The sequence below is a fragment of the Citrus clementina genome, unplaced genomic scaffold (assembly GCF_000493195.1).
Source record: "Citrus clementina cultivar Clemenules unplaced genomic scaffold, Citrus_clementina_v1.0 scaffold_9, whole genome shotgun sequence".
In the NCBI taxonomy this organism is placed as follows: domain Eukaryota; kingdom Viridiplantae; phylum Streptophyta; class Magnoliopsida; order Sapindales; family Rutaceae; genus Citrus; species Citrus x clementina.
This window is the reverse complement of record NW_006261964.1, coordinates 10,620,114-10,643,753: the sequence shown is the minus strand read 5'-3', so window position 1 is coordinate 10,643,753 and position 23,640 is coordinate 10,620,114. Positions and strand designations below refer to the sequence as shown.

At 34.5% G+C, this 23,640-nt stretch overlaps 2 protein-coding genes and 1 pseudogene across 2 annotated transcripts; 1 reads left to right on the top strand and 2 right to left on the bottom strand.

Moving 5' to 3' along the window:
- The first annotated feature begins 4,782 nt into the window (after positions 1-4,782).
- LOC18033321 (nucleolar GTP-binding protein 1) lies at positions 4,783-8,544 on the top strand. Its single transcript, XM_024183139.1, is given in 3 exon segments — positions 4,783-5,642; positions 6,211-7,405; positions 8,271-8,544. Coding segments are annotated over 2 exon segments (2,031 nt in total). The 5' UTR covers positions 4,783-4,796; the 3' UTR covers positions 7,396-7,405; positions 8,271-8,544.
- A 606-nt stretch (positions 8,545-9,150) lies between these two features.
- On the bottom strand, positions 9,151-10,536 carry LOC18032883 (pentatricopeptide repeat-containing protein At1g08070, chloroplastic). Its single transcript, XM_024186172.1, has one exon. The coding sequence runs from the start codon at positions 10,534-10,536 to the stop codon at positions 9,151-9,153; it is 1,386 nt and encodes a 461-aa protein (XP_024041940.1).
- Positions 10,537-19,140: 8,604 nt separating this feature from the next.
- Positions 19,141-19,583, bottom strand: LOC18033000 (annotated as a pseudogene).
- Between the last annotated feature and the right edge of the window lie 4,057 nt (positions 19,584-23,640).

Here is a 23,640-nt window from a genome sequence, read left to right as displayed (position 1 = left end):
TTGGCTTTGTCAACCTCAATACCTTTGCTCGAAATGATGTAACCGAAAACAATACCTTGTTTTACTATAAAATAGCACTTCTCCCAATTTAAGACTAAGTTCTTCTCGATACATCTCTGCAGAACTAGTGTTAGATGATGTAAACAATGATTAAATGAATCACCAAAGACAGAAAAGTCATTCATAAAGACTTCAGGAATCGTTTAACCATATCAGAAAAAATGCTCAACATGCATCGTTGAAATGTAGCAGGTGCATTACATAATCCAAATGGCATCCTCCTATATGCAAAAGTGCCAAAATGGCAAGTGAAAGTGGTATTCTCTTGATCTTTTGGTGCTATGGGATTTGATTGTATCCTGAGTAGCCATCTAAAAAGTAATAAAATTCATGGCTTGTTAATCTATCAAGTATTTGATCGATAAATGGTAAAGAAAAATGGTACTTACGTGTGACAGAATTCAACTTCTATAATCAATGCATACAGGGCATCCTATAGTTACTCTAGTTGGTATTAATTCATTATCAGCATTGGTAACTACTGTGACTCCTGACTCTTTAGGGACAACTTGTACAAGACTGGCCCATGAACTATCAGAAATTGGATAAATGATACATACGTCTAATAGCTTAAGGACTTCAGTTCTAACAACTTCTTTCACGTTAGGATTTAACCGACATTGCATTTCCCTAGTAAGTTTAGCATTTTCATCAAGGTGAATGTAATGTATGCAGTTTACTGGGTTTATACCTTTGATGTCTGCTATGGTCCATCCTAATACTCCTTTGTGCTCTTTTAAAACATCCAACAACTTACCTTTTTGTTCGTCATTTAGGGATGATGAGATGATTACCAGCAGAACACTTTCTTCTCCCAAAAACGCATATTCTAATATGTTGGGTAATGGTTTGAGCTCGAGTTTCGATGGTGATTCCGATGATGGGATGAGTTTCTTCTCTGATGATGCTAGTTGTTCAACTCTTGACTTTCATTTATTAGTGTCCATGGATGATGCTGAGTCAGGTAGGACGTTGACCTCATCGACTGATATATCAATATCAAAATCCAAACCAAAGTGAGTCAAACATGTTTGTAAAGGGTCATCGCTAAGGTTTGAAAGAAAAGTGTCGTCAACTAATGTTTTAATTAAATCCACATCAACAATTCCATCATCTGTATTATGAGGTTATTTGGCAATGTTGCCAAGAAAGGTCCTGCATTGAATGTCGTAGAAGGAAAACTGCATATTTCTAGTCCTGCATTGAATGTGAGCATCCGCAGTTGCCAAGAAAGGTCGGCCTAGAATAATAGGGATGTGCTTCCTTGAATCCTCTATTGGTTGAGTGTCAATTACAATGAAATCAACAGGAAAATAAAAATTGTCTACCTGAATAAGCACGTCCTCCACAATACCACGAGGTATTTTCATGAATCGATCTGCAAGTTGTAACACCACTGGAGTTGGGTGTAATTCTCTCAGTCCAAGTTTCACGAAAACTAAGTAAGGTAACTGATTTACACTAGCTCCTAAATCCAACAAAGCATTCTCAATTGTGTGGTTCCCTATACTACATGAGATAGTGAGGGAGCCTGGGTCTTTGCATTTTCAAGGAATTTTGTGTTAGAGTATAGAACTAATGTTTTCTGTTAAAAATGCCTTCTTTTGAACATGAATGTTTCTCTTTTTAGTACAAAGGTCTTTAAAAAACTTGGCATAAGATGGAACTTGTTTTATAGCATCAAGTAAAGGGATGTTGACACTTACCTGTTTGAAGATTTCAAGAATCTCACCTGTGGATTTTTCCTTCTTTCCTTTAGCTAATCTCTGAGGAAAATGAGCTTTGGGAACGTATTCTCATGGGTTAGTTTCTTCTTTCTCCTCCGGTGGTGAGCCCTCAATACTCATAGGTACAATTTGATTTGTTTTTGTCACCAGCATCTCCACTTTGTTGTCGACTTCTTTTCTTTTTCACAAGGTCATGACTGCTTTGACCTCTCCATGCTGCTGTGGTGAACTGGTACTTGCTTCATGTACTACTTTAGGATTAGGCACTAGTTGACTTGGAAATTTACCTTTCTCAACAGTCATTGCCAAGGTCTGAACTCAAGAAGCAAGTAGTCCCACCATCTTCTCGAGGCTTGAAACTGATTAGGCTTGTGAGTTGAAGCTTGTTCTCATCTCATTTCGTATTTCATCAATGGTGTGGTTCTGTTGCTCGATTGTGGAGTGAGTAATATTCTTGAAATTCTGGAGTGAACCTCCCATGGTCTGGGTTGAGAGTAGTTCTAATTCTGATTGAATGGTCTAAATGGGGGCTGAGAGGCTTGAGGAATTTGAAGAATTTATTGCATTGGTGGAGCTGGAGCTGCTGGTCCATTTTGTTGGAATCCTTGAGACCATGAAAAATTGGGGTGGTCTCTCCATCCAGGATTATATGTGTTAGAGTATGGGTTGTAATTTGATGGTTTTCCCATTACTCCTATGGCATTGGCTTGATCTGGATATGAGTCATGGTCATGTGGTTCTGTTGATTTAGCAATTGTCAATGATGCTATTTGTCGGGAAAGGCCTTCAACCATCTCTTTGACTTCTTTGATTCTCGAAGTTGACTCGCCAATGTGAACATCATTGACTCCCTTAATTCTTCTAGTATTCCTGAGTGATCAACTCCGGTGTTGGGAATTATCCCTTGTCGCTGGAAGAATTCCCAATTTTCTGATGTATTTTTTGACATTAGCTTTCCTCCACTTGTTGCCATTAGCCATTTTTGCACATTCGGCAATAATCCCTCCAAAAAGTATTGGCATTGGTGCCATTTCTCGTACCCATGATGTGGACACTTCAAGAGTAGCCCATTGAATCGCTCCCATGTTTCGAAAAACTGCCCGTCCTCTCTCTAGGTAAACTCTGAAATTTCTCTGCGAATAGCATTGGTTTTATGCACTGGGAAGTATTTATTTAAAAATTTCGTTACCATTTGTTCCCATTATGTAATGCTATTAGCAGGCAATGTATTGAGCCATTAACAAGCTCTATCCTTTAAAGAAAATGAGAATAGTCTAAGTTTAATATCATCATCTGAAAAATTCTCATATTTAAATATTTGACAAACAGCATGAAAATCATTCAAATGATTATATGGGTCCTCATTTTCTAGGCCATAAAATGTTGGGAGATAATTTAGCACACTAGGTTTTAATTCAAAACTCCTAACAGCTACATTTGAGTATCTTATACATGATGTGCTCAAATTAGCTAAGAGGCTAAAGTAGTCTTTAAATGACCTCTCATGTGGTGGTGCTTGTTATTGCAAATCCATTTTATTTTTAACGTGTTTGTGTGTGCGCAGTGTTTTTTCTAATTCAAGGTCTATAGGCTCAAGATTAAGTAATAATGACCTTCGACCATGCATGCAAAGAAAATAAATAAATGGGAACAAAACAAATAAAAATAAAGAAGAAGGAGAAATTACAGTACTAATCTTATCACGCTATTAAAACCTTTATATAAAAACACTAAAACAAATACATGAAATAAATAAATTAAAAATAAATTAATAAGATAAACAAAAATTACAAAGAAAAATAACTTGAAAATTAAATTACAAAACTTTAAAGAAGAGAAAAAGAAAAGAAATTATTTCCTCTAAATGCATATTCATTTTTATCTTTTTTTTTAATAAAAAAATGCAAGAAAATAAAAAAAAGAAATTATTTACAAAACTTAATTCTACAAATTAAAATAACTTACCTTCCCAGCAACGGCGCCAAAAACTTGTTGTGCAAATTTTATTGAACTCGCAAGTGTACGAATCTATTGTAGAATAGATCAATGGTGACGAGTGTCGATCCCACGAGGAGGTGGATTTTAATTATGTGTAGAATTAATTTTCTATGAAGATGGTTGGATTTGTGGTGAAAGTGACTTAGATTATTCTAAAATTGGAATTGTAATGATGAGAATAAATTGAAGATAAATCTATTGAAATGACGTACTTGGGTATCTGGATCCGTATCAACATGCACCATGGGATAAATATTCCTTATTAATGCCAATTAAATTATGAGGGGGTTTTCCACATCTCATGAACCACGCTCTAATCAATATGGTGCTAAGGGTTTATCGTGCCAAATAATAATAACATTATACTGGGGAGCCGGTGAAACTGGGACGGTATCTAAACAAGATTATTATTATTTGTCAACGAGAAGTCAAAACATCTACAAAAACTAGAGAGGAAGAGAAAATAAATTTACCAAATAAAGATCATGACACATGTTGAGACTTCATCTTCAACCCAAGCTTAAAAGAAAATTAGCTACTCATAATTGAACTTGGGGCAAAATGAAAATTTATTAAAATACGTAGAAAATATAAGATGAAGAAGGAATTACAGAAAATGGAGCCCAAAAATTGATTCAGAGATACCAAATTAGGAGGGAGACCCCCTTTTTATAGATACATTGAGTAAATCATGACCATCGGATTAAAAACAGTTTCGACGCTCAGGATTTTGATATTGAATGATTTGATTCTGTTAGCACTGTAGTGAATTCTGATGTTTTTATTTTCTGGGTTTTTGATGTTATTATATTTCATACGTTTTTGTATTTCATTGGAGATATCATGAATATATTGACTGGTTCAGTTTCATTTATGATAAAAATGTTAGAGATTATTGAATTTGATTTTGTTGTCATGAGTAAACTTTTATTGTTTTGAATATGGATTAGGCGTTTGCCGTTTGTATGATATGAATTTATTTAATATGTTTTATCAGGAAAATAGTAAAAAATGGTGCAATATAACTTTAAGAAGATTACCGTGGTACCCAATGGGAAAGACATTGTCGACATTATTCTATCCCGTACTCAGCGGCAAACACCAACTGTTGTTCACAAAGGGTATTCAATTACTCGTCTCCGTCGGTTTTACATGCGTAAGGTGAAATACACTCAACAGAATTTTTTTGAGAAGCTATCTACGATCATAGATGAATTTCCTCGCCTAGATGATATCCATCCTTTTTATGGAGATCTTTTGCATGTCCTTTACAATAAGGATCATTATAAACTTGCACTTGGCCAAATAAATACTGCAAGGAACCTTATTAGCAAGATTGCTAAAGACTATGTGAAGCTGTTGAAGTACGGTGATTCGTTGTATTGTTGCAAGTCGCTTGAGGTTGCTGCTCTTGGCCGTATGTGTACGGTGGTGAAGAGAATAGGCCCTAGTTTGGCTTATTTAGAACAGATCAGACAACACATGGCAAGGTTGCCTTCAATTGACCCAAACACTCGTACAATCTTGATTTGTTGGTACCCTAATGTTGGCAAGAGCTCATTTATGAACAAGATCACAAGGGCTGATGTGGATGTACAGCCTTATGCTTTTACTACAAAGTCACTCTTTGTTGGTCATACAGATTATAAGTACCTGAGGTATCAAGTGATTGATACTCCAGGGATCTTAGATCGGCCTTTTGAGGATCATAACATTATTGAAATGTGCAGTATAACGGCGCTGGCACATCTACGATCTGCCGTATTGTTCTTCTTAGACATATCTGGGTCGTGTGGTTACAGTATTGCTCAACAGGCAGCTCTTTTCCACAGCATTTAGTCTCTGTTTATGAATAATGTAAGAGAGATTGTAACATCTTTCAAGTTTGTTTGGTTTGATATTCTGGACGAAAACGGTTTGCCGTTTATTGAGAAAACGGCTAACCGTTTAAGTCCAGAGAGCATGTTTTATGTCCTAGAATAAACGGCTCACCGTTTATTGAGAAAACGGCTAACCGTTTATTTCCAGAAAGTTGTCAATTGAAAAACGGTTAGCAAGATTGAAAAGATTTCAATTGTAAATCGATGCATTTTCAAACCAAAAGAGTTTTTTCGAAGAAGTACCATTTCTAATGGTTGTATTCTTTCAAATAAACATCTTATTCATAAAAAGAAAGACATACAATAAGATCATAAATCAGATTTTGTAGGTTTCATATATGTTCTGGAAATACAATCTTATTTGCTAGAGATTGTATTCAGGATTTGATATATCTTGGGGGTAATTTGCCATTAATACTCTATAGCAAACCAAGATTGGAGAGGGCAAATAAAACCTTAAAGGAAAGTGTGCAAACACGTCTCAAATCCTAAGAAATTTTCTTTGTTCTTTGCCTCCATATTCTTAATATTCTCTAACAAATAAGCCCTTGATTATTGTCTGCAACAAGACTGATTTGCAGCCACTGGATGGGATTTCGGAGGAAGACAAGAAATTGGTCATGGAGATGAAAGCTGAAGCAATGAAGACTGTGATGGGTCAGGGAGGTGAAGTTGGTGATGATGAGGGAGTGCTATTGACAATGAGCACTTTGAATGAAGAGGGGGTAGCTGCTGTGAAGAATGCAGCTTGTGATAGGTTATTGAATCAAAGGGTAGAATTAAAGATGAAAACCAAAAAGATAAATGACTGCTTGAATCGCTTTCATGTTGCAATACCAAAGCCGCGTGACCAGAAGGAAAGACCACCTTGTATCCCTCAGGCTGTTTTGGAAGCTAAAGCTAAGCAAGCAGCTGAGAAGGAGAGGAGGAAAACTGAGAAAGACTTGGAGGATGAGAATGGTGGAGCTGGTGTATATTCTGCCAGTTTGAAGAAGAATTATATCTTGGCTAATGAAGAATGGAAAGACGATGTAATGCCCGAAATTCTTGATGGTCACAATGTGTATGACTTTGTTGATCCTGATATCTTATTGAGGCTCGAAGAGCTGGAACGAGAAGAAGGTCTTAGGGAGGAAGAAGAGGAAGACGATGATTTTGAAATGGATGGCAAGGAGCTGACGCCAGAAGAGAAAGAAGCGTTGGCAGAGATCAGGAAAAAGAAAAGCTTGCTCATCCAACAGCACAGGATCAAGAAAAGAACTGCAGAAAGTCGGCCCTCTGTATCAAGAAAGTTCGATAAAGACAAGAAGTTTACAACTAAGAGAATGGGTAGGCAGCTATCCTCTTTGGGATTGGATCCCTCTATGGCTATCGATCGTGCCCGAAGCAAGTCTAGGGGTCGCAAAAGGGAGAGGTCTGTTGACGGGGGAGACAAGGATAATGGTGCTGCTATGGATATGGACATGGACCAACCTAACAAGAAGTTGAGGTTGAGGTCAATGTCCCGACCTCTGTCAAGGTCAAGGTCACGGCCTCCAAGTGAAGTTGCCCCTGGTGAAGGCTTCAAGGATTCTGCTCAAAAGGTTAAGGCAATTAAACTCGGCAAAAAATCTGCTAAGAAGAGGAACAAGGATGCTCGTCGTGGAGAAGCTGATAGAGTTATTCCTACACTGAAGCCAAAGCATTTATTCTCTGGAAAACGTTCCATTGGAAAAACTGACAGACGTTGAAATGTTTAAGGTATATTTCTTGCATTACTCTTTGGTAACTTGCTTCAGCTTGTCTTTTGTATCTTTCTGTTCTTCTCTGTGCTTAGCTGTGCGTCTATTCCATATGAGTTTTTGTTATTTATGTTTGTAAATGAGAAAATGTTTGATATGTCAATCATCTTTAGCCATTAGAATTTGTTTGATTTTTTGCTGCTTGCTGTTTCTGTGATTATTAGATGAGAATGAAAATTTGCAGTTGCCTGACAGGTAGTTTTTTATTTAGTGGGCAGCCCTTCCTTCATTACAAGAATACACGTGAGTGCTCCTAGTTGTTTACAATCTTAAATGTGTATGTTAATCCTTACTTTCTTTCTTTTTTTTTTCTTTTTTTGGCTTTATTATTGAGACATCACATAGTTGATAGAATTGGCAATTTGAGGATTTTTACCTAGTCATACTACCGCATATTTTTTGGAGATGCATTTTCCTTTAATATTCTGCCCCTTGATGATTTTCATTGTTTTGAAAATGCTCTATGTTGGTTTATCTTAGTTGTTTATTTCATGGAAATTATCTGTAGACTTCTTGCAGCTACTTTTTGAACTCCTTTTCGTTGATGTCAATGGATATGAAATGTGCATTCTTTTCTATTCACGAGATAGTCTTTGGTGGGTGAGTTGCTCAGACAACAATGAATAACTAAGAGAATAAATGACATTTATATAAGTCAATGGACTTTAACCCCCTTAGTAGTTCTTAAATCCACTCCATATAAAAACCATCAAAGTAGTGCTGTTTTCATTTCCTTTCAGTCCTTTTTAGAGGTTTTCTTTGTAATTGCAATTTTTTTTTTTTTTGGGTCATCTCAGCAATTAATATTGTTTCTTTTCTTGCAGAGAAGAATGGTCTATGTATTGCATCGCCGGATTGAAACTTTTGAGCAATCAATATGGCTTCCCTTATTATGGAGAATGGTTTCTGTGTTGCAGTGGTGCACATACAATGGAATCGTATTTGCCATTGACTGAACTGTCTAGAGATTTTGAGTGGAGGAGTTTTCCTTTTCCTCTTTCTAAAAATGTTGTTGCCAGGGCGATTTTGAATTTGGGACATTATTTTGAGTTATGATATAATCTGAGCAGTTGTTACCTTACTGTTTTTTTATTTTTTTGGGGGATTAAAAAAAAAAAAAAGATAAAGATTTGACCTGAGTATACGTCTATGTTCTGTAGTTGCTGTTTGCTGAACTGTCGAGATTTTGGGTGGAGGAGCTAAAAATGTTAGAGCAATTTTGAATCTCTGAATCTCTGAAGGTTATTACCTTACTGTTTTTATTTGGTTGAGATAAAGATTTAACCTGAGTTTACATCTTTGTTTCATAATTGCATGGTGGCTCTAATTTCTGCCGATATATGATAATTCTTCTCCGGTTATCAAACACTTTGCAAATTACAGCCCAGTCGAGCAAAGTTAGAAGCAAAATGTATCATATATGACGAGTCTGTACAGGGCTGGCTCAATGGCATGGATCAAAAAGAAGGGATGAGACCCGAAGATGGCGAAGAGTTGGACCAGGTATTGTGCCAATTTATGCTCACTAACAACACGATTGAAAAAGGGAACTATTGATCATGAATCGAGTTTGGAGAATGCATGTTTACAAGTAGCAATTGGTTAACATTCTTTTAAGCACCAAACAGAATCTTGTAAAAAGACTTTCTTCACCGTGGTAAGCATTTCACATGTTTTTATTTTTTCGAATGATACCCTTTCCTCTTAAAAGATAGATGGATTCACTTCAATCCAACTACAGCCTGTCTTCTTCTTCAACCCCATGCGTCTTATCTCATCACGGATCTTATTAGTATCCTCCCATCTATCAGCACCAGCAAAAGTGTTTGACATTAATGCAAAAGTCCCAACGTTAACTCCCTTCTTGTTGACAAGGTCTTGCCTGATTCGATCAAACATCTCATCATTCCGATGAATTCTACAAGCATTCAGTAAAGCTCCCCAAACTGACCACTCAGCTTCGATTGGCATCTCTCTAAAGAAAGCCTCTGCTTCCTCCAAGAGTCCAGCTCTGCCATACATATCAACAACACAGGCATAATGCTGCATTTGGGGCACAATCTCGTAAACAGTGCTCATAGCTTTAAAAAGTATCAATCCTTGATCAACAAGGCCACCATGACTACATGCGGATATCAATGCGATGAAGGTTACATCATCAGGAAAAACCGCATTAATGATCATCAAAGAAAAGAGCTGCAAAGCTTGCCTGCCACAGCCGTTCATGGCCAAGCCACTAATTACAGTACTCCATGAGATCTTATCCTTGTATGCAAGCATATTAAAGACTTGAATTGCTATACCCACATCACCACATTTAACATACATGTTAATCACAGCGTTCCCCACAAGATTGCTCACAGAAAGATCATATCGAGTACTTATATAGGAATGCACATACTTACCAAAACTCAATGCACTAATCGATGAACATGCTGACAATACATTGACAAGAGTGGCCTCATTAGGCTCAGCTTCCTTTGTTTTCTCCATTTCTTGAAAAACACTCACTGCTTCTTTACAAAATCCTCTTTCTGCATAACCTCCTATCATTGTAGTCCAAGAAACCACATTTCTCTTAGGCATTTTCACAAACAAGTAACCACAACTCGCCAATGACCCACATCTTATATAAAAATCCAATATTGCATTATCCAAAATAATGTTATTTTCATTTAAATTCCTCAAGCTATGTGCATGAATAGCTTTGCCTAATTTATGGGACACTAAACTAGAACAAGCAGATAAAACACTAACAAGTGTATTAGCATTAGGCTTAACATCTATCCCACAAAACATATCAATGGCTTCTTTATGAAAACCACATTTAGAAAGCCCAGAAATGATAGTAGTCCAAGAAACAACATCTGGGAAAACTACAGAGTTAAAAATTTGATGGGCAGAAAAAATATCTTTTACAGTTACGTAAAAGTGAAGCAATGAGTTCTGGATGAATATATCATGCAAATGGCCATATTCTATGACATGGGCATGAATCTCTAGGGCTTTTTGGTGTGGATGGGCTAAGGAACATGCCTTTAAGGCTTGAGTGAAGGTGTAGTGATTATATGAAGATGGGCAGCTGAGCATTTTGTTGTAGAGTGGAATTGCATTTTGTGGGGTGGATGATTGTGTTAGAAGTTTTAGCAATATGAAGATTTGGGCATGGATTTGGTTTAGTTGTTTGAAACTGAGTGTGGGTTTTAGTGACTTTAGGCCGTTTACGGACATGTCAAAATTGTACAAGAAGAACAACTAATGTGGAGATCATGTGATGAACTAAAGCCATATTTTATCCATATTGCCTTTTCTCACCAAGGATGCTAAATATTTTTTCGTCCTATAGATAAGCTACGCTAGCTCTTTTCTTCTTTATAGCCAATTTGATAAACGTTAAGCCTAACATAAATATATAATAATCTCTTTATGAAAGCCTAAATATATAATTAATACGCACGATATGAATTAATTTGAATTAAATCATTACTAGCTTCGTTATTCTAAGTGATTATATGCTATGTGATGAAAAACTTTTTATTAAACTCTTGGATTTAAGAATTCCTATATTATTTTTTTTTCAATTACATGAGACTAATGCTCATATTATAACTCATATTATATGATATTACAATTAATATTTATAATCAGACAATTACTAGGACTAGTTTACATTAATTCTTATATAGTACTGCCTAGATTTAATTGACACAAGAAAGACCGATTAATAAAATCTCTTAGTTTGTAGGTGACAAGAACCTTATATCAAATAAAAGAGAACAAAAGAGACAAATAATTTTTGGAAAAAAGGTCCTCCCAATTTGTTGAGACATACCAGTTCTTATAGTTGTAAAATAATTCTGTACAAGGTAAGTAGAATAATCAATCCCAATAATTTGGGTATTTTACAATAAGTATACAGCTAGCCCCAAGATTACGATAGTAATCAAGTGCTTGATTTATGCAATCAAGGTATTTATTGGAGACAATATAATGTTGACAGCCTCCCTCAAATTGATGCTAGTGAATCAACAAGCTTCAATTTGCCAACCAAGAACTGATGCTGTATCTTGGTCAGGGACTTTGTAAACATATCTGCAATTTGAAATGTTGTGGACACATGAGGTAATTGAATGGTACCATCAGCATAAGCATCTCGAATATAGTGGCAGTCAACCTCAATATGTTTAGTTCTTTCATGAAACACAGGATTTTCAGCAATTTGTATGGCACTCTTGTTATCAGCATGCAATAGCGTTGGAGACGCTTGAGGAAAACCCAATTCAGATATAAGTCGTCGTAGCCATACGATTTCAGAACAAGCACCCGACATAGCTCTATACTCGGCTTCAGTAGAGGATTTAGACACCCTCTCTTGTTTTTTGCATTTCCAAGAGACAAGACTGTCACCAAGATACATACACCAACCTGTAGTTGATCGACGAGAGTCTGAACACCCAGCCCAATCAGCATCACTATAAGCTTTGAGAACAAGAGGGGAGCCAGCCTTGTAAAATAGTCCACGATTAGGAGTCCCAAGCAAATAACGGATTATTCTTTTAACTGCTGAAAGATGTAAATGTCGAGGCTCATGCATAAATTGGCTCATTAAGTTCACTGCATAAGAGATGTCTGGTCGGGTAATCGTCAAATAAATCAAACTCCCAACTAGTTTCCGATATAGTGTAGGATCAAAAAGCAAGTCACCATAATCTTTCGAATATTTAACATTGATCTCAAGTGGAGTGTTTATGACCGTTGAATCTTCAAGTCTTGCCAAAGCAATTAAATCTTTTGTGTATTTATGCTGATGGACGTAGATGCCTTCACTTGAATGATATACCTCAAGGCCAAGAAAATAAGTGAGATTGCCAAGATCTTTCATTTGAAAATATGAATGCAAAGACTCCTTAAATTGTTGGATACCAAATGTGTCAGTCCCCGTAATAATTATATCATCTATATAAACAAGAAGAATAATGATACCAGCAGCTGAACGTCGAATAAACATAGAAGGATCATTAGAGCTCTGGTGAAAACCCAACTGATGCAGTATTTGACCAAACTTTGTAAACCATGAACGTGGTGCTTGTTTAAGCCCATAAAGAGAACGTCGTAGACGACATACTTGAGCTTTTGAATTAAAGCTTACTCCAGGCGGAAGCTTCATGTAGACTTCTTCTTGTAGATCTCCATGCAAGAATGCATTTTTTACATCCATTTGAAAAAGAGGCCATGCTTGTGAACCCGCAATCGCTAACAAAATGCGAACTGTGGTCATTTTGGCCACTGGAGCAAAAGTCTCATGATAGTTTATACCATATTCTTGCCAATTCCCAAGAGCAACCAAACGAGCTTTATAACGATCCAAAGAACCATCAGCTTTTTGTTTGATAGAGTAAACCCATTTGCACCCGATTGGTGTACAACCAGCGGGACAAGAGACAATATCCCATGTATGATTTCTTCTTAACGCTTCTAGCTCTTCATCCATTGCAACCTGCCAATGTGAATATTGTTTGGCTTGGGAATAAGAGTTTGGAATACTCGTAGGTGACAATGTGGCCACAAGAGACAAGCGGTCAGGTGGTTTGATTTGTCTACTAGATCTTCGTAATGGAGGTGCAACGGATATTGTGTTTGACTCATGTGTTTCAAGACTTGGATCATGTGTTTCAGGGCTTGGATCAAGAGATAAGGAAGATTCTCGCTGAGGACCCTTTGTTTCTTCACTGTTAGTTTTGTCTCGTTGCTCACTTTCTATCCCAAGATTAAACCTTGCCTTGTTAGGAATATCACTATCAAAGTCATGAAGATTAGAACATGGAGAGAAAGAAGTAGTGACATGGGTATTTTGAAAAAAATAAATATTTTCAACAAAAATAACATTCCGAGATATGCGAGTATGACGAGCTTTGGGATCATAACAAAGGAAACCTTTGCGATCAGATGCGTACCCAAGAAATGCACATCTTGCAGATTGTGCAGTCAATTTATTTCTATCTGATGCAGAAAGATGACAATACCAAAGACAGCCAAAAACACGTAATTGAGTATAATCAGGATGTTTATTATGCAAACGGAAATATGGAGACTCATTATAAAGGTTAAATGATGGCATACAATTATTCAAGTGCGCAGCTGTAGACAAGGCTTCCACCCAAAAATGAGAAGGTACAGATGCATCAAGAAGCAAAGCACGAGTAACATCCAAAAGATGTCGATTTTTTCTTTCAGCTATTCCATTTTGCTGAGGAGTGTCTGGGCAAGTTTTTTGAGATATTATTCCTTCATTTTGAAGAAAATTTTGAAAATCATTAGACATGTATTCCCCTCCAGAATCAGATCTTAAGATTTTGATAGAAGTGGAAAATTGATTTTTTGTATATGCAAGAAAACGTTTAAAGGCATCAAATACATCAGATTTATTATGTAAAAAATAAATCCATGTGTGACGGCTATAGTCATCAATGAAGGAAACAAAATATTTCCTACGAGAATGAGAAGGAAAAGGAGATGGTCCCCAAACATCTGTATGAATCAAATCAAAACAACTTTTTACATTATTTTGATGTACTCGAAAAGGCAGTGTTTTACTTTTACCAAGTTTACAGCTATCACAATTAAATACTACATCTGAAGAATTAACAAAATCTTTATTAGAAATCAATCGACTCTTTATCAACGATAACAAAGTTTTGGTATTTGGATGACCCAAACGTTTATGCCACAATTGAAAAAGAGAAATGAAAGTAGAATAATGTGAAGAGAACAAGGCTTTATTCTTGAGATAGCCAGGCAAGCTTAGAGTAAACAGTCTTCCACATTTAGGTCCCTTCCCGATCACTTTCCCCGTTTCTTGATCCTGTACAATACAACCAGATTTTGAAAAAAAGACTGTACAATTATCTTCAACCAATTGCCCAACAGAAATAAGACTCGAAGTTAAACAAGGCACATGAAATACATTAGTTAAAGGCTAAGTATGTGGAATATCACCAATTGATTTAACAGGAACACTTTCTCCATTTGCTGTTTGAATTTCTAAATTTCCCAAGGATGGTTTCACATTGACAAGAGATGTGGATGAAGGTGTCATATGGTTGGAAGCACCAGAATCAATGTAACAATGAGATGAAGAAGCATTTTTACCTGAAACACCAAGAGCTGATAATGCTGAAAAAATCATCTGTTGTACCACTTCAGGAGTAAGGCTTGTGGAACTAGGTTCTGAATGTGAATTTGAGCTAGTAGTTTGCAAGGCTTGAGGATTTTTATTTTGAGGCCGTCGTCGACATTCATCAATCACATGTCCAGGTTTCTTGCAATAGTTACAAAATTTCTTTTTGCATTGTTTGGCTATATGTCCAAATTCTTTGCAACTATAGCATTGCACTTTGCTCATGTCCCTTGCATGTGCTTGCGATGCAAATGCCACCTCCATTGGATTAGATATCTGATTATTCTTTATTTCAAGAACAGATTGAGTTATACATCGTTGTTCTTCACGAAGAAGTTCAGCAAGACATATATCCAAAGATGGAGAAGGAATTCTGGACATTAGATTGGCACGAATAGGTTCAAAACCACGCCTTAATTTCATAAGAAACTGATCTCATTTAGACACTTCATGCACTTGTTGCAAAGTAGACAGCCCCTCTTGTGAAACAGTAGCATAAACCAATTCTTGGTATTCAGCCCATAGATTTAAAAAACCAGAATAATAATCTTGTATTGACAAGTTCCCTTGACTATATTCAGACAGCTCTAATTCAAGTTGAAAACGTCTAGCAGAGTTTTCTTGATTGCAAATTTTTTTTAAATAATTCCACATATCCTTAGAACAACGAAAAGGCCTCAAACTAAGAACAATACGAGCATCAACGGAGCTCAAAATCCAACTAATTATTTTAGCATCATTTGAATCCCATTCCTTTATTTTCACACTATCAGTTCCTTCTTGTGGCCTAGAATCAGACCCATCAACATAACCCCACAAGTCTTTTCCTTTCACAAACATGCGAAATTGAAATTCCCAAGAGAAATAGTTTTTCCCATCTAATTTGATACCCAAGGTTTCTGATTGTGACATTTTAAACACTAGAATAAAGAAAATGTTCACTTACCCAAGATGTCCCACCGACACGATTCAAACTCTCAATCAAGATTGCAACAATAAGATCTCAATTTCCACGAATGAAAGTTGATATCTCTATCCGCGAACAACACAACAACTTGCTATGATGTTATAAGAAATTTCAAGATTTTCTCTTATACATGCATAGCTCTGATACCATATCAAATAAAAGAGAACCAAAGAGACAAATAATTTTTGGAAAAAAGGTCCTCCCAATTTGTTGAGACATACCAGTTCTTATAGTTGTAAAATAATTCTGTACAAAGTAAGTAGAATAATCAATCCCAATAATTTGGGTATTTTACAATAAGTATACAGCTAGCCCCAAGATTACGATAGTAATCAAGTGCTTGATTTATGCAATCAAGGTATTTATTGGAGACAATATAATGTTGACACCTTAAATTACCAATATATTATGCTTAGATAACTAAATAAATAATTGTGTCATCTTACCTATATTTCACTTTGTAAACCACTCTATGACTATTATTATCATTAGGATAAATAAATTACTTAAAAAATTCTTAAAGAGATTGAAGGCATATCCTCCTATCATTTATTTGTCATGATTGTACTAATTACGTAACCAACTAAAACTAACTTAATTCATTATGTTCAATATTTTGAGTAGGGACGGCAAAAAAAAAAAACTCCGTGTTTGGCTCGCATTCGTGCGTTTGGCTCGCATTCGTAAAAGTTCGGAAGATTTGAATCTGAAAAAATTTAAATGTACGTATTAGAAAATGTAGATCCAGATGCTAATATTAAAGTTAAAAACCTAACATAACCCTAAAACTAAAGTACACCAACTTGGAATTTATGTGATTTTGTGATGTTTTATTTATAGATTTGTACTAACATTAGACTTTGAACTGTTGGACAATTGAATTTATATTATTTTTTATGTTTGATTTATGTTGTGATATTTTTATTTATGAGTTTATGGAGTTATTGTATGTTATTCTAAATGTTGAAAGATTGATTGTTGAATTATAACTGGATTTTCACTAATAGAAAAATGGTCTTTACTGACTTTAGAATAGTGTCAGAAATTACTTTCACTGACACTTGTTAATTGTGTCAATAATCTGGGAGTCAGAAAAATAGTGACACTTGTAAGTGGTGTCAGTGATTACTATTACTACAGTATCACCGATATTATGACACCATAGTGTTAGTAGTTATTGATATTTTATTAGTGTCTATGATTACTGTTACGATGGTATCACTAGTTAATTTATTTTTAAAAAATAAAAAATTGAATTGGATCATTGCCTATTGATTTATTGGTAAAATTAAAAGGCACCACAAAATAATGAAAAGAAATTGATTTATATCACAAAATCTTTCATTTCACATTTAAATATTATTAGTATATATTACAAATTCCAAAACTTCAATAACAAAAATATGAGATATCCTACTCTCATAACTAAATAATCCAAATTCAATACATAAAAATTTCTACCATCCAATCAAATGCCTATTACTTGTGGCTAAATTTAATAAATCTAGAAGCTAAATTGAGAAGGATGACTGTCTTTCACTCTTTGAATATGAGTAGTATAATTGCGTTATCACACCAGTAGCTTCTCCATTCAATAGACTGCATGGGTTAGAATATAAGTGAAGTTGAGGAATAAACACTTCAAACACATTGATCAAATCTGCATATTAATACATGAAAAGAAAAAAAAAATTAGCTGCCAATATCTAGCCATTAGAGAAACAACAATTAACAGAAATAAAATTATTTTGATCGAAAGAAAAAAATACTCATAAGCTATTTATAAATAAACTCAATTATTCTCTTTTGGTAAAGGTTATATATATAGCAAACTATAGCAGACAAGAAGTTTTCAATGTAATATCTACTTCCAGCACAAGCATGTTACTCTTTCTACATATACCAAATGATTTTTGTGCATAGTTAAAAGCTATTACAAATGCTCTATTATAAATAAATCACCACTCATTTCCTCAATTTATTCATTCTAAAAGCTTATTTAACAAGGCAAAAAATAAGTCCTCAAACTGCAGTTTCCTTAAACTAGGTATAAAATAACTATGAATCTCTATATTTATATTAGGCATAATAAAGTTTGGACATAAAATATTTCAATAATTTGAGAGTTCGATCCAAAATTATTACTACTAAAAGAAATAATATTTGCAAACTTAGTTATTCCTTTATAAAGTGAGTATGAGATTTATTATACTACTTAAATCTATTCATGTAAACCATTTAAAGAATATCACCCTAAATTGTAATTAAGTATTCATTAATTTTGCCTAATTATAAAACTTTAAGAAGATAAAAAAAAAGTAAAAGAAAAATATAATCATTATATATTTCCACTCACAAGTAATGTTGCTTTAACTTGATTGACATCATAATCCAAAATCACTTTAAACATTTTCCTAAACCTAGAAAGGAAAAAAAAACAAACTGCAAAATATAATTATTATATATTAAGACATGCATATATAACATAACCATTTACTAGAATATTCATGGAATAATCCATAGTTCTTAAAATTAATATGCTACACTAAGTATATATTTGATACAGTAAATTAATTTTCCAACTATTACTCATATGCTCATCATCCAAAATCATTTCTTGGAAGCCTTCAAAGTCTTAAACTAGGATGTCAAACTCAAACCAACACAAAACAAGAATGTCAAACTCAAATCAATCGCAAACCATAGAAATCAATAATCGAGTTAATATTTAAGTTAAATTAGTTCAATTAAAAGGAATAGCTAACAAGCTCCTAGCTTTCTGGAACCACCCGGCTGGTCCTAAAACCATTCATTTTTGGGCTCCAACTACAGTAGTAATTGGTACTTAAATACATATTTATAAAATTTAAGATACTTAATACATTGGATTGATATTTTCCAGTTTTTAACAACATATATGAATGAACAAATATTAAAATTTGAGGTTATTATGATATTATTATGTTGGTGTTTTGTAAGATCAAAAGTTAATAAATAGTTATGTCAAAAGAACTTGCTGCAGTGCAGCAGAGTTTAAAAAATCATTAAAAATAACCTGCAAGTTCAATCAACATAAAAATTTTCAGATTTGAAGTATGCATATAGAACTTTAGTTTCTCCAAATTTCAGCTCATTCAGACATGTTTAGACTATTGTTTTGCACCACCAAACATGATACATGAGCAATTTATGAAAGATTGGACAGCAACCAACCATTTTGAAAAATCGATTAAAAATCAGTTATAAACCCAATTCATTCCAAAATTTCCAGAACTGAAACATACACATTTAACTTTAATTATTTCAAACATATGGTAAAGTTTGGACAAAATATTTCAATAATTTGAGAGTTCATTCCAAAATCATTACTTATAAACAAGTCTTATGATTTTGGCCATGAATCTTATAAAATTTAAGATACTTAATACATTGGAATGATATTTTCCTGTTTTTAACAACACATATGAATGAACAACATATTAAAATTTGAGGTTATTCTGATATTATTATGCTGGTGTTTTGTAAGATCAAAAGTTAATAAATAGTTATGTCAAAAGAACTTGCTGCAGAGCAGCAGAACATTTGCGGCCTTCACCTTGAGGTCATCAACCAAGAGAGCAAACCTCCTTGATCGGGTACCAAGTCCTTTCTCACTGAGGTCAAGCTCAAGCCCCAAAGCATGGGTGTATTTTGCTGAGCCATCAGCCAGGAACTTCACGCTCTTGTTCTTAGGAAATGTTTTGGCCCATGCCTTCATCACAAATGGGTTATTAACGCTTATGCAGAGAATTTCATCGACGCCTTTTGACTTCAACTCATCAATCTGCAAGTAGGAGTGAAATCACTGGGGACGCCAAAGAGGATGACCTTTTTATCGGCAGCAAGCGAGTGTACGGACACTTGCTGCAACTGATCTTGTTCGTCGAAGTAAGCGAGAGTACCGTCCGGCAAGGGCTCACCGACTGCAAAAGGAGCCATTTAGAGATAGAATCTGATCCACGCCTGTGATTAAATACACGATTGCCACCGGAGGGCGAGAGCTTTTTTGTATTTGAGGAGCACTTTTTGATAATTTGGATGTTAGGGATTTTTCAGATCTGGGGAGCTTAGGAGGGAACGAATACTTTGGTAGAGGGAGTTGAAAAGTTATATTTTGGATAAGATAAGACTTGTCTATTTGTTTTGTTTTTATCCACTCAAAAAGCACAACTCTAAAAAAATTAAAAATAATTCCTAGCCCAGTGGTCTTTTGATTCAATGTAGAAGCTTTAGGTTTAAGAGGTCTTGGGTTCGAATTCGGACTAAACAAAATAAAAATGATGATTTTTAATTGTTGATATCTAAGCGTCATTGATTGCTATTACTAAAGCTATTGATACTTCAGTATTAGTAATTAGTGATACATATCTGTTAAATGCGAAAAATGATCCAAATATATGTATATACTGATACTTTTAAATAAAGTGTTAGAAGACAAGTATTAGTAAAGTCCATTTTTCTAGTAGTGTTTATTTAATTTTATTACATCAATTCGTTGAATTTTTTAAATTTAAATTTAGTATTACACAGATTCCTATATCTAAAAAATTCGTTGCATCCAAGTCTGTATACCTTTTTACAGATATGGATGCTCTATCCAGATGTAGCCATATAGGATCCGGATCCGGATTTTACCTCCCTCTTGAGTTTCTATTATCCTACGATTTGAAATACTGAACAGAGACTGACATCAAAACCAGTCACCACCAATGTCTCCCCTACTTTCTCACCTTAATCCCTTCCTTTCTCTCTCTTCTCCAAAACCTAGAACCCTTCTTCACTCTCGTAACCAAAAACTAATCTTCCTTAACTCTTGTTCTCTGTCAACATCAACCCAGCTCACACTCTTTACAACACAATGCTAATTCGAATGTTAGTGTTGAAATTGAACCCCACTATCTCTCTTGCTGCATGTCCCATCGAAAGGGCCTTAAGGTTGCTGTTCTTTTGAGCGGCGGAGTTGATAGCAGTGTTGCAATTAGACTTCTTCATGCTGCTGGTCATTCTTGCATAGCCTTTTACCTCAAAATTTGGTTTCAAGTATGTCTTACTCTTTCACCTTTTAATTACTTTATGATTCAAGTGTATTGGTGTATATGCTTGCGTGTGTGATATATTTGGAGATTTGGCATGTTTATGTTTATTGGTGAAGCAGTGCTGGATAAATATTGCCATCATTTGAATTTGTTGAAAGTTTGAAATTTTTTTCAAATAATGGGATAATCAATACTGTTATGGCGATTTTTTGTATGTGTGTGTTGTGACTCAGTTTTGGTAATATGAATTCTCTGCGAAGTTAAGCTGAAATTGGGTGTAGAAATATTAGCATTTTGAATTATTTAAATAGATAGTTAGTTTCTTCTTTTTAATGTCGCTATTTTTTAGTTGTTTTTTTTTTATGATTAATGTCGCAATTGTTTGAGCGATCATTTGAACTTCTGCATGGTTTTAGTTTTGGTTCTTTGAGGGCATATTGAAAATATATTTATGGTCAAAATGTTTGTCAATATTCCTCTCCAATGTATTAAAATTGGTCTATGCATAGAAGCAGTTGTTTCTTTTCAACACGTGATACTACCCTAAAAATATTAAATCTTGTAGTCTATAAGACAGTAGAGCAGGCTGTTTCTAATTCCTCGTTTTGTGTAGGAAGATTTCGAGAACTTTTGGACTGAATGCCCATGGGAAGAAGATATGAAGTATGCAAAAGCTGTTTATGATCAGGTTGCCCTTCTCATTTTCAATTGTTTTACCCCTAAGCTATAAATTTTGAATTGCTTTGAAACACATGTGCAGTTTAAAATGATTTAGGAAGCAAGATTTGGATTTTCATTTTTTTTTTTGGGCGGTGTCAGGGTGGTTAACAAGGAAGTATGACTTACATTTATTGTTTTCTAGTCCAACGAAGCTTCTTCATTTTTCGTTTTCTTATTTATTATGCAATACTGGCTCTTTACCTTCATGATTTTATAAAAGTATCTAGTTCTTATTTATGATTTGCAAAATCTTGTCTTGATCTTATTGTTATAGGTATTGCAGACGGAACACCTTCACAAGTGAAATTAAATGACGTATGTTTCATTCAGGTTGATGTACCACTAGAAGTGCATTTAATAGATGAATACCGGAAAAATGTGGTATGTATTGCCCCTTTAATGTAGCTTCTTCGATTTATTTTTATTGATTGCTCTATTAAACGGCAGGAAACATCTTTAAAAAACATGAGATGTCGCTCACTAACATTTTGGAAGTGGAACTTTTTGATGTATAGGGGAAAAATTTTATGGGACCATTCACATCCTCTTTCGGCAACCTATACATCCTAATGGCTGTGGATTATTTCTCCAAATGGGTTGAAACTGTAGCATTACCAACTAACGATGTCAAGGCAGTAGGGGTGTTCAGAATCCAATCCAATCTGCTCAATCTGTCTGATCTGCAAAAATCCGATCCATGGATTAGTGGATTGGATTGGTTTGAAAATTTAAAAATCCGCAGTTGGTAGATTAGATATAGATTTACTTCTGTAAATTCGTAAAAATCTACGAATCCAAAAAAAAATAAAAAAATAAAATATTTATGTAATTAAAAAAATAAAACTTGTAAATGTGCCGTTACTACTTACTAATAAATAAATAAGTTAAAATGTAGTTACATTAACACTATCCATATCTTATCCGATAATAATATATAATAAACATGATTAAATAGTTGAATAACTAAATAACAAATATAGCTTTCTAAACTGTTAATTTTAGTTAATTTTCATGCATTGATTTAAACATATGAGATTTTTTCTTTTCACTGTGTTATATTTTAAGATTTTGAATGTATTATTCTATCTTTATTAAACACTTAATTTATTTAAATCTTATTTAATTTTCAATTTGATCGGTAATAAAATTATTTTTATATAAGATTTTTTATTTAACTAGTTCGTACAATGAACAGGATTAAAAAATTTTAATTCGCAAATTAATCCGTAAAATGGTGGATTGGATATAGATTAGGTCAAATCCGCATCCAATCTGCAGACATATGGATTGGATTTAGATTGAATTTGCCAATTCGTAGATTGGATTGGATAGAAAATTTACAATTTGCAAAATCATGGATCGGATATAGATTGATGTTCAATCCGCAAAATTCGATTCGCGAACACCCCTACAAGGTAGTAGTGAAGTTCCTTTATAAGAACATCTTTTCAAAATTTGGCACTCCAAGAGCCATTATTAGTGATGAAGGAACACATTTTTGCAATAAAACATTTATTGAGCATTGGCTAAATATGCAACCAAGCATAAGACGGCTACAACATATCACCCACAAACAAGTAGATATATAGAGGTATCCAATAGGGAGATAAAGAAGATTTTGGAGAAAGTTGTGAGTCCCAATAGAAAGGATTGGTCATTGAGATTAAATGACTCCTTATGGGCTTATAGAATAGCTTATAAAACTCCAATTGACATGTCACCATATAGAATTGTTTATGGAAAAGCATGTTACTTACCATTAGAGCTAGAGCACAAAGCATATAGGGCAGTCAAACAATTGAATATGGATATGACTATTGCAACAGAGTAAAGAAAATTACAACTTTGTGAGCTAAAGGAGCTCAGGTTATTCTCTTATGACAAAGAAAGAATTTATAAGGAGAAGACCAAGCAATGGCATGATTAAATAATCTAGTAGAGGGAACTCATTCTAGGCAATCAAGCCTTGCTTTACAACTCAAGTGATGGTTGTCGAAGCCAACAAAAATAAATTCCTACTCTAAATAAATTGTGTATAGTGATTGAGCAGGGTCGTGTCCACAGAGATCGGTAATTATTTAAATCCTTTTGAAACGTAAAACGTAAAATTAGGGAATTGTTGACAATAATAAAAATCAAATTAAAATAACAAGAATGCAAATTAAAGTTGTAATTCAAATTAGAGAAAGCTCTGGTTGAAGGAATTAACTCAGCTTGATTCGACTACTGATCATTGATTCAAATATAGATTATTA